This window comes from Schistocerca gregaria, chromosome 2, assembly GCF_023897955.1.
Source record: "Schistocerca gregaria isolate iqSchGreg1 chromosome 2, iqSchGreg1.2, whole genome shotgun sequence".
NCBI classification, from domain to species: domain Eukaryota; kingdom Metazoa; phylum Arthropoda; class Insecta; order Orthoptera; family Acrididae; genus Schistocerca; species Schistocerca gregaria.
In genome coordinates, this window is record NC_064921.1 from 311,477,145 (window position 1) to 311,489,595 (window position 12,451).

General features: G+C 40.5%; 1 protein-coding gene across 2 annotated transcripts in view; it reads left to right on the forward strand.

Moving 5' to 3' along the window:
• Positions 1-12,451, forward strand: part of LOC126336137 (suppressor of lurcher protein 1-like) — a 659,041-nt gene that overhangs the window by 382,482 nt on the left and 264,108 nt on the right. For both annotated transcript variants that reach the window (XM_049999628.1, XM_049999627.1), the window contains exon 5: positions 2,676-2,899. In XM_049999628.1, the coding sequence (XP_049855585.1) occupies positions 2,676-2,899 (224 nt within the window). The remainder of the gene's footprint in view (positions 1-2,675; positions 2,900-12,451) is intronic.

Here is a 12,451-nt window from a genome sequence, read left to right on the forward strand (position 1 = left end):
GCCGGCCGGAGTAGCCGAGCGGCTCTAGGCGCTACAGTCTGGAACCACGCGACCGTACGGTCGCAGTTTCGAATCCTGCCTCGGACATGGATGTGTGTGATGTCCTTAGGTTAGTTAGGTCTAAGTAGTTCTAAGGTCTAGGGGACTGATGACCTGGGAAGTTAAGTCCCAAAGTGCTCAGGGCCATTTGAACCATTTCTATCGTGGGTTCTTATATGATTTTGAAGTCTTATTTTATCACTGCTAGGCAAGAAACTATTTTTACCAAATTTATGTTGTTGCGTCAGAAGTCAACTAATTTGGAAGATTGAGCGTTAGTACTTGCTTTGTTTGTTTATGCGTGCTGTGGCATACAAGGTTTTATGATGATAAAACAAAGGAATCCCTAGTTGGTTAAGAACCTATGCTTGCACAACTTCCGCCCAACTCCATTCGCCCTACAGCCTGTTCCGCAATGTGAACCTTATTGGTGTTTTATCGTATTTACACTATTGCTGAATTTTCTGAGGCGTAGACTGGCGAGTAATCACCATTTGCCTAAACAGCTAGCCGACTGCACTTTACGCTAAATTAGTAGGTCAACAATATAGCTGAAGTCTAGCTGTACAACTCTTTGAATAATAGACTATATTGGGATAATGCTATAGAATGGCTGCAGTCGTAATAACCTCCTAAATTTTATTTCTGCCTTAGTTAGTGAGCTGAACCCAGCTTTTTATGTGGCTGCCTCTTCATCTTTGAGCAGTCAATACAGGTTTAGTTCTCCGATTCCAACCAGATAGAAGTGTTCCTCTTTCGGAGTTCTGAGTTACACATGGCGTTAACGAGTTTAGTACAGGTGTGTTGTATGCAGATGCTCTCACACCGATCACATGGAGGTGATGCAGTCGGTGGCTCTTGCTACAACAGCCGAGGTGAGCTAGCGTTGTGTAATGAACACAGTGCACCGTAGGTTATTCTAGGTGTCTCTGTAGCAGAATATGGAGGCCTTCCTGTAGTTGGGCTCTACTGTGCGAATGACCTAAGCAGTACATGTGTGTTCACACTGTGCTAAGGGAACGGAAGACGATATATTCAGCATACTTGCGTCGTGTGTAGGTTATTCTCATACTGGAATGTGGAGATATTCCTGTCGCTGTGTCCTGAGAAACACGATGATGTAAGGGAACATATGACATGCTCAGTTCATATGCGTTGGGTACATGCGTTCCCGTGAAGACTACATGAAGATATTCCTCTCGCTATGTGCTATTGAATGCTTTGAGCAGAAAGAACGCATTATGACACGTTGTTGTTGTTGTAGTGGTCTTCAGTCCTGAGACTGGTTTGATGCAGCTCTCCATGCTACCCTATCCTGTGTAAGTTTATTCATCTCCCAGTACTTACTGCAACCCACATCCTTCTGAATCTGCTTAGTGTATTCATCTCTTGGTCTCCCTCTACGATTTTTACCCTCCACGCTGCCCTCCAACGCTAAATTTGTGATCCCTTGATTCCTCAGAATATGTCCTGCTAACCGGTCCCTTCTGTTTGTCAAGGTGTGCCACATACTCCTCTTCTCCCCAACTCTATTCAATACTTCATCATTAGTTATGTGATCTACCCATCTAATCTTCAGCATTCTTCTGTAGCACCACATTTCGAAAGCTTCTATTCTCTTCTTGTCCAAACTATTTATCGTCCATGTTTCACTTCCATACATGGCTACACTACATACAAATACTTTCAGTAATGACTTCCTGACACTTAAATCTATACTCGATGTTAACAGATTTATCTTCTTCAGAAACGCTTTCCTTGCCATTGCCACTCTGCATTTTATATCTTCACTACTTCGACCATCATCAGTTATTTTGATCCCCAAATAGCAAAACTCCTTTACTATCTTAGGTGTCTCATTTCCTAATCTATTTCCCTCAGCATCACCCGACTTTTGTTGATGTGCATGTTATATTCTCCTATCAAGACACTGTCCATTCCGTTCAGCTGCTCTTCCAAGTCCTTTGCTGCCTCTGATAGAATTACAATGTCATCGGCGAACCTCAAAGTTTTTATTTCTTTTCCGTGGATTTTATTACCTACTCCGAATTTTTCTTTTGCTTTCTTCACTGCTTGCTCAATATACAGATTGAATAACATCTGGGAGAGGCTACAACCCTGTCTCACTCTCTTCCCAACCGCTGCTTCCCTTTCATGTCCCTCGACTCTTATAACGGCCATCTGGTTTCTGCACAAATTGTAAATAGCCTTTAGCTCCCTGTATTTACTCCTGCCACCTTTAGAATTTGAAAGAACAGTACATATAAATTACGTCCAGGTGATGGCGCAACGACCACATGAATGTGTGCCTGTCACGGACTACTGTTGCACCTGCTGTAGTGATAGAGCACACGGCAATGTATCAAGTATGTGTATTATGTATAGATGTTCTTGCTGTGACCGTTTGGACGTCTCCCCGGCACTACGAGAATTTTGATGACAGGGGGCAGTATGGCGTATCAAGTACATATTCCTTAACTGAAGGTGTTCGTGATGATGTTAGTAAGCACACGATGAGGTGCTTTGTGTGCAGGTGTTCTCGTGGTGGCCTGATGGAGGAGTTCCTGTCCCTTACCGCTCATGCAGTGGTCAGCTAGCAAAGACTGACGTAATCAATACGAGTGTGTTGTGTGCAGGTGTTCTCGTGGAGACCACGTGGAGGTGTTCCTGTCGCTGGGACCAGCTGCACGTGCTGAGGTGAGCGAGCGCACGGTGGCGTCTGGCGTGCTGTGCGGCGGTCTGCGAGACGTGCCTACCACTCTATACAGCCAGGGCCCGGCCCTGGTCCTCGCCATGCACTCCGACTCCTCACCAGGAAACAACTCTGGTTTTCTGGGGCGCTTCCGATTCCTCGACAGGCGTAAGTTAACATTTGTCTTCTTTATATACATCAGTATTTCGATTTCTTTCACACTTCTTCCAAGTCTCTCTAGAATTTGATCTCTTCATAGCTTCTACTGTCAACGCCATCGCTATTTTATTTAATTCACTTAAATCATCTACCTCTCTAGTAACATTTTGGTGTCCATAATTTCATCTTCATAACTCTTTCATATCTCCACGCTTGCTTTATTTAATTTTGCAATAATTTATTCGCTATTCTTAAATTTCGTTTGCTGCTTTCATCTTCTCCTATACCTGCTCCGTCTACGCAGTTAATAATTCCCCAATTACTTTAGTAACAATGCTGTTGTCACGAATAAGTGGTGACGGTGGAATTTATCAATTTCAGACAAAAATACACCAGCTAAAAACAGCAGTCCTTCACATTGATACTTGATTGTATACAGAATGTGAAACTTGACATCCAAATTAGTTAAGTCCCCATCAACACCTTTCTGTATCTGCGAGGCTTATAACAGCGACTGTGCTCGGTTTACAATGAAGTGTGCTCAAATGGACACATTCACAAAGTAAAACATGCATCGGGTCTGTTGCTTTTCATCTCTTAATGAGTACCCATCACAAGCTTTTTAGCGATCTGAAAATTTCGACGTACTTGTGTTGCAGTGTCCCTTACATTATCAAAGGCACCTACATTTCACGCCTGTGGTTTTATAAAAATTTTCACACTTCTCTATTCTGCTAAAAACGAAGTCTTCCACCGCGTTATGTTGGCTTCTATATAGGATCACAATTTTACATTCTACATACGTTGATTTATGGAAAAATTTGAAATAAAATATTTTAGCGTTGTTATCCTACCGCTATACAATCCCGCTAAGGCTCGTGCTCCAATGTCTATAACGCAATAAAAAAAATGCTTTATCCGTGGCCCAAGCCAGTCACTGAACTGTTGGCATGACTGCGGTTAAGAGTGCAATATTTCTTTGCCGCAGCTTTAGGTGGATGGCAGGCCCGTAGTCTAGGTGAAGAAAGATCCCCTGTACTAGTTTGATAGCAGCCACACTGGGCCCAGAGCCGTCCCGGAACGACTGGAACGAATACAATACAACTTAATTTACAATCTATGTTAACGCAAAAGAATTTATACTGCTCTTGTTACTGATACTACTCTTCTAACACAGTGGCACGCATCTGTTCGTCGACCTTGAATTATGTCCTTACGCTATGCTACGTTTCATCAAAGACGCTCTGGGGATGGGTGCCCATATGGGCTCAGTTTCACTGCAGGAAATGTTCTAATAATAATAACTTGACACAATACCATCTATACCAGGCACGGCTAGAGACGTCACTATTCTTATATCCCAATCAGAAACGTGAACAAATTAAAATGAACTCTGAAAATGGTGGAAGGACGCCTCACTACACTCTACATGCATTCATGATAGGTACTTACACGAAACTATAATTCTTAAAACAGGACTTAGCCTTTCAGAAAGAAACGGTACCTCGTGAGGTGCAAATAGAGAAATGCTAATATTACGAGACCTCACAGCCAAAAGTGACAAAACAGTAGTTACTTACTTGAAGCATAACGTAAACATTTTTGCGTGTTTACTTTCATTCGGTAGTAAACATAACTCACGTTACTTTACAGAATTATTCTGCTGCTAAAATAATTTTTCGAACTTCATGAATTAGCGTAAACACATTTATATGTAAATGTCCCTTTTTGGGATTACTATTATCATCAGGCAAATAATTAAGGAAAATGTGTGTAGTAGTCGTGAAACTATAATACATCACACAAAACTCGCTTCACAAAGTAAAATAATAATAAAAATATACTGTAGGCGGTACAGTGCTGAAACCATTGTGGTTGCCTTCAGATTGTAGCTAAAGTCATATCTGTTACGTGATTTGAATTTTTGTGACCATAGTTGGGATTTAGGAACGAACATAAGGGTTTCCACCCAAAATGCTGATGTCGTCTTTTGTAAAATTTGCGTGAAATCTGTTCATAGCTTTCAACTATTCAAATCCAATATGTGTTTCTTCAGGCTTCCAATTAATCCCACATGAAACAACTTCACTCAAGATACCTTTGTTGGAAGAACACTCTCTCATTAAAATGTTGCGTTATTTATTGTTACGATGTTTGTTAATTTAAATACATTCTGTTAAAACGTTTTTCGTAATTTGGTATCCAATACAGAACATTACTTTTCCATGTAATCATAGTTCGAAACCGGTGGAGACAGCTACGGAAAACAACAGTTAGAAATACGACTACACATTTAGCAATTTATTAATTTTCAGGCAAACGAAAATGCAGAGAAAGAGCCAGCGTTTCTAAAAGTTAATTCAATGTAGGGCATTTTCGGTGCATTTTCGACGTCAGTCCCGAAATTCGTGCTGGTAAATGATCGATATTTTTCTCGCAACATTACCATTGACCCTGCAGGTATTCGTAGTCCATGTAATTTGGTGGTTTATTTCTTCCAGAATATTAAGGTAATGTCATATCTCGGCACTATGGAGCATCACAATCTATAAGGGTGCACACCACACATTTTCCGCAGACCACCGTCATTTATTAGTTTGTTGTTGACCGTCTGTCTACCGTAACAGTAAAATCGAGCTTTGATATAAGGTGCCAATTTAACGGAGCTCTGTCACATGTTATGCAAATTTCAAAGTTTTTTAAAATCATTCTGAACATTGTACTATTTGCTGTAGGGCAAAATATTAAATAATTAATGTTCCTTTTCATCATGAAATGTTAGTGAAAAATATAGAAATTTATTACTTCCACATGTTATACATATCGCTGGATTGTGTTATGCGATGTTTACAGGAGGAACTTAACTGCCAATTTGGTTACACCTGGAGTACGATGATTCGAAACAATTTTGAACCACATTAATAATGAAAATTAATTTATGTCGCAGTAACCTGAATTCGTTGGTACATGTTTTCGTATACGGAAGTTATGACAGCCATTGCTTTGTAGGGCTTTGTCTTCGTCCCAATTTGTTTCAGTTGCTTGTCATCTGTGTAACCTAATTTCTTAGTAACTTACTGTAAGCAGAAATAAGTATCAATAGAAGTAACACATCAATCTCATTGGCTCATATGTACATGCTTTACGGCTAAAAGTTATCGTGTATCAACTTCTCCTATTACCTAGTCACATACAGTAGGCGAATTCTGCATGCAAATGAAACTCGTACATCAATTTTTAAGTGTATTACATGTGGACACTTGAGCCAAAAATTATATACTTTCTTTTAAAATGAAAGCAGTTCTTTGTTTACTGCAAACATGGAAACATACTTTGGTTATATACACATACATACCCACATATTCTGAAGGCTAATGACATGTCTATGCAAACTCTCTCTCTTTTATCACTGTTTGTTCGTTTCAGTTCCATGTAATTGTTACGTCCTATCCTATTCTTGTTGTCTTCCAAATACTTCATCTCATGCCGTCCTCTTTCTTTCTTTCCCAACGCTTTCCCTTCAGGAATATTGATGATGATATGTCCAATACACATTACTTTTCTCGTTTCTATTTCCTTTAGTGATCCTGCCTTTTCTTTGACTATCCTTAAGGCTTAGATGGTGGTTTATCTCACCTTCCAGCCCTCTCCTGTAATTTTTCGCCATATCCAAATTTCAGCACTTGAGATTGATTCCTTTCCCGTTCACCCAGAGTCCAACATTCCCTTCAATAAAGCGTTGTACTCCATAAATGCCATTTTGCAAAATATCTTCAGACATAGGTATCCACATCTTTGGTGGTTGAAGAAGCAAAGAACAATCATTAGTCATAAATGCCTTTCCTGCCAGTGCAGTCTTTGTTATCTTTTCCGTTAAGCAGCCTTTGTCCTCTGTGTTTATACAACCAACATATCAGAACTATAATACTGGTCAGTTGTGACGTCGTCAATATTTTAATTGGTTTTACTTTCCCTTAACGTTTTCCCTTACTACCATTACTTTCGTTTCCTGACTGTTCACTTTTTATTTTCATATTCTAAGGATATCTGATAGGAGTTGAAACAGTCTATTCATTTCTTTTTCGGAGTCCCCAACTATCACGATGTCATCAGCAAATCCAACACAATGTATCATGTCACAGTTTGCTTCTATTTCCTTTGTCATCTCCTGCATTATCTGAATAGCTTCTTCAGTTAACACACTCATTAAATATGGGGATATATTTCGTTATTTTATATACTCGAATTATAGATTCAGATAGTACCAGTACAATTAGAAAGCTATAATTACGACCTGGCTTGTATTCTAACAGGTGGCTTGGCAACAATAAGTTCTGTCTGTTATTGTCACTTACACATTTTCACTGCAAATAGCTTTGAAGTAAATATCTTAAACTGACAGCATTTTCAGACACTAAAGATATGATAACGCATTCTTAGTTACAGGTATATTTGGCAACATATCTCTCATCTTCATTGACTACAACTTCTGGGGTTACTTTCCGATATGTGGCGGAATGTACAAGAACTCTGTAAGGAATAAGTTTTCTAGTGTTGTTCAGAGTTATTGAAGCCCTCCCTTGCTGTATTTGCCCTCTCCATACGCAGCAAGAAATATTTTTCAGTGTTTTCCTTCAACCTTTGCTTCAGATGTTACTATAGTGTAAAATGTATCTCTCATTTCGCAAGTGTGCTTCCTGGGTGTATAAACATACAGTTTAAAATCTTGTCCAACGCATTGTCTGTAGGCCCAATACCTAATACACAATTGTTCTTCCTCCCAGAAAAAACTGAGAGGTGCGGTATGGCGGTGGTACCCCCTGCAACCCACAGCACATGAATTTTAACATAAATCTTGTAATTTAAGTTTAGGTAAAGAAGTTGTCTTTTCACTTTCTTTAATCGTCTCCAGAATTACTATAACTGTTAAATTCCAAATAGTAGGACGCCACATTGAGATCTCGATGCACGTTCCCGTCAACAGTCGGTTGTAAAAATATACACTGCAGGATGCGGTCTGTTTTCTCCTCACGGTATCTGTTTCGCTTACAATAAGCAACGCTTAAGTCTAGAAGGCCAAAATTGGCTCTGTGCACCTTTTTCACTCAAGTGCCCACGCTTGTCTAAAATACTGAATATAAACTGTGTGTAAGTGGCCTTACAACTAATACTCGCACCTTTCCCGTTTCCTTGTTCTTGTCATGAGTGTGGACTTTATCACTTGACAAGTACTACGATTACCTTGTCACATACAGGCGCTGCATTTCGCATGCAGATGAGCAGCAGGCGCTGCATGTAGACGCCACTGCGAAGCACAGTTCGCGTGTTTCGAACTGCACTGCGGGTAGCCGTCAGACGCAGGCGGCAGTAACATCGCAGGCGCGACCCGTCTTAATGCGTGTGTGTGCGTGAGTGTGTGCCTGTATGTGTGTGTTTGTGTGTGCGAGGTGCATGCGCGAGGACATGTTGGCGATCATGGTGTCCGAAACACGCATTTGATCGCTTATTGCGCTACACGGTTACTGCAGCTGCTGTCTCTTCCAGCTATAAAAGTTCACTTAAGTTTCGCTTTGTTTCATAGGTAGGAACCGCTGTAAACGCTTCTAATGATACAAATCTCGTAACTATGTGTTCCTTTTACTCTGTCTGTGCCGCAGGTACGGTAATGGACGTTTTTATTGTTTTCTCGACACTCATGTAATACATTTTTCATGGGCTTTAATAATTAATGAGTGCCCTTTTGAAATTCACTACTGAAGAGTTGCCAAAACTGGATTGTCAGTGTGCACAATTAATCTTTCTATATTTACAACTACATCTGCACTATGGAAGCCACCACACAGTGTTTTCCAGAGGATCTGATGTTTACAAGCACCAATCATCTCGTTTCCTCTCCCCATCTTACTTCACGAAGTATAAATTGTAAGAAGTAACATGTTTCTTGACAAATTTTTGAACGTCGGCTCTTGAAACTTTGTGAGGTTCTCTGTCTTGTTCCATACCACTCTTTAGGCAATCTTACTTACTCATTTTTTCAGAGCTTCTGATTGATTGCCACCTGATCACTGCTTCTTTCTGTCTTCGATTTGATAGTCGATTTTGTGCCATTTTGAAATATCGTGAGACAGTAAACGTTGAACTACGTACGCTTCTGGAATTAAAATATTTCAGAGGGAGCACAAGTGATTTCTTGAGAACTGTAAAATTTAAACTGTAAGATGCCAACTGAGCTAACAAGCCTTCTGGATGCTAAAATGATATGCACCAGTTGCAGCAACCGAAACCTGGATATCGCTATATGAACCCTGATTCAGAAATGAACAAAAAAAAAAAAGGTTCAAATCTCACTGAGCACTATGGGACTTAACATCTTAGGTCATCAGTTCCCTAGAACTTAGAACTACTTAAACCTAACTAACCTAAGGACATTACACAACACCCAGGCATCACGAGGCAGAGAAAATCCCTGACCCCGCTGGGAATCGAACCCGGGAACTAGGGTGTGGGAAGCGAGAACGCTGCCGCACGACCACGAGATGCGGGCAATGCATTCATCGCACAACAGATTGAACCATGAGACTAGAGTGGCTCTCATAAATCAGTTACGGGCCTTGTTTCTTACAGAAAGCATTAAAAGTTTAATTAATTAGAAATAGTGAATTCCAAGTCTTGGCCCAATATAGCCCGATTTATTATAGTTGCTGTTCATAAGCACATACATGAACAAGAAAGTTATGACCACAAATTAACTTGAGCAATAAATTCTAAAGTCAAAGGTACTACCAATCATGAACATTGAAGTGAACTTAAACCCAAGACAGGTTGGTTGTCCGAAGTGTGCACTGAACTGATCATTCCCGAAAAGAGAATAACCGTCGCGGGGAGTGCAAAATGGTTCAAATGGCTCTGAGCACTATGGGACTTAACATCTGAGGTCATCAGTCCCCTAGAACTTAGAACTACTTAAACCTAACTAACTTAAGGACATCACACACATCCATGCCCGAGGCAGGATTCGAACCTGCGACCGTAATAGTCGTGCACTTCCAGACTGAAGTGCCTAGAACCGCTCGGTCACACCGGCTCTCCGTGGTGTGCAGATTGACTTAATAAATCCGTTTGCTAATGCAGAACCTGCTCGGTAAAGGGTGAGCCCTCGAATCATTCACTAGGTGTTAAATCACAGAACCTAATAAAGCATACGAGCAAGAGGACGAAAAACACCTAACTGCTTACTTTCTTTGTTGTCTGTGTTGCTAGATAATCTCACCATAGGTGATGATTCGAAGAGTTGAGATATACACACGGCGGAGTGTGGTGCCAACTGCCAGTCACCAGCTACCAATGTGGATGGGAATCAGGCTTGTGGCACGCTTCCCAAGTCTGAATGCCTGCTTTTTCACATCTATAAGCCCCAAACCTATGTATCTGCATCTCCATTCACAGCGTCCAAAAATTTATCCTTCCCCTCTGCGCAAAACGCATGCAAAAGAATACTCCACCATAAGAAGGCTCCACTCAATAATGTTTGATAAGATTTAAATAAAATATTTATAATAACAATTAACGAGCTGCCTTATGGCGTAATGGCATGTACAATTTTGAGGAAACCGAGCTCCATGCGGTTACTTATTCGATATGTTTTTATTGCGATAACCGAGCTCCAGGCACACATTTATTAAATATGTTTTTACGTCACCCAACGGACTGTATTCCATCGTCTGAAATTTCTAGAAAAAGGCGCTCTAAGCTATCACTTTTAGATAAATTTTTACATCACGCTGTCAGCTACCAACCCATCTTCGGAGCGAGAGAAATGCTCACGTCAGGTGGTATGGAATCTGAATGTCACACATCTCCCATACAAGAGGGAAAGAAAAAAAAATTTAACGATAAGCAGCAGCCAATTTTCCGAGAGAAAACAGAGATAAATATCTCTCGGGGAAAAGCGTTACCAACGAAAAATAACATTACACCGAGCTGTTCTTTCAGTAAAGATACCAGCTTGCAAAAATTATTTATCCTGTACCGGCCTAGCGCATGAACAGTTCGTTATACTTCCATTTTTTGGCAGAATCCGTGACCGCCTAGCATGTTGATGCAGTATGTGGCGGTATGACCACTCGTGCCCCACAGGTGTCTAACATGACAAGACATGGTCCCTTCAACACATAATTGACGATCAGTGTCTGCGTCACTGCCCTTACTCAGATCGACCTGGTCCTCAGAAGCCACCCCCTGTGGGCTGACCAGCAGCGACCCCTGCCTCATTCCGCGGTGATGTCCATCCTCGACTTTATCAGATCCATACAGCGCAGCACATATAGGAACAAGCAGATAACTGCGAAGATAGAAGAAAATTCAGTGACTCGATCTTTGCAGTCACAAAAACCACCACCATCAGTAATTCATAAATCGGTAGGATGATAAAGATTTCGTTAAAGTCAGTACATAGCAATGATATATGAGACGTGCCAGGCCATGATTTGACGGACATGTTTCAAAATGCTTAGGACAGAACACTGGAACTCTTCGCATAGTGAATGTGCTTATGACCTTCAATGGAAGAAAATGGACTTTTGCTACCAGACGAATGATTTAATACTTTCTGGAAACAAAGTATAACCTCGTATCAAATTAATAGTAAGAAAAGTGTAAAAAGGAAATTATACTTCTTTTTAGTTTTACTAAAGCAAATAATGTACTTATTGAATTACAGAATAATTACAGAATTTTGTCAAACTGTCCTTTTTTGAGCCGGTGTGTTTATATGCTTCCAGAAAATTTTTGTCCTCGAATCTTTAAATTCAATAGTACTGAAATCGCTGGTATCTTAATGAAAAGTTAGTGCACCAACAGCATAGAAGTAAATTACATCTACATATACATGGACACTCTGCATATCACATTTAAGTGCCTGGCAGAGGGTTCATCGAACCACCTTAACAATAATTATCTATTATTCTAATCTAGTACAGTACAGGGAGAAAACGAACATCTATAAGAGCACTGATTTTCCTTATTTTAACATAGTGATGGTTTCTTCCTAGGCAGGTCGGCGTCAACAAAATATTTCCTCATTCAGGACGGGAGGGTTGGTGATTTTCATGGAAGTTTCCGCCGCAACGAAGAAAGTCTTTCTTTTAATGATGTCCACCCAAAATCCTGTATCATTTCAGTGACATTCTCTCCCCTACATCGCGATAATACAAAACGTGCTGCCCTTCGTTGTACTTTCCCCACGTACTCCATCAATTATATCTGGTAAGTACCGCACACCGCGCAGACAGGTGTGGTGTAGGCTGTCTATTTAGTGGACCTGTTGCATTTTCTGAGTGCTGGCACTAAAACGCAGTCTTTGGTTAACTTTTCCCAAAACATTTTCTATGTGTTCCTTCCAATTTAAGTTGTTCGTACTTCTAATTCTTACGTATTTAGTTGAGTTTACGGCCTCTAGATTTGACTGATTTATCGTGTAACCAAAGTTTATCAGATTCCTTTTAGCACTAATGTGGATGACGTCGCACTTTTCGTTATCTAGGATCAACTGCCAACTTTCAG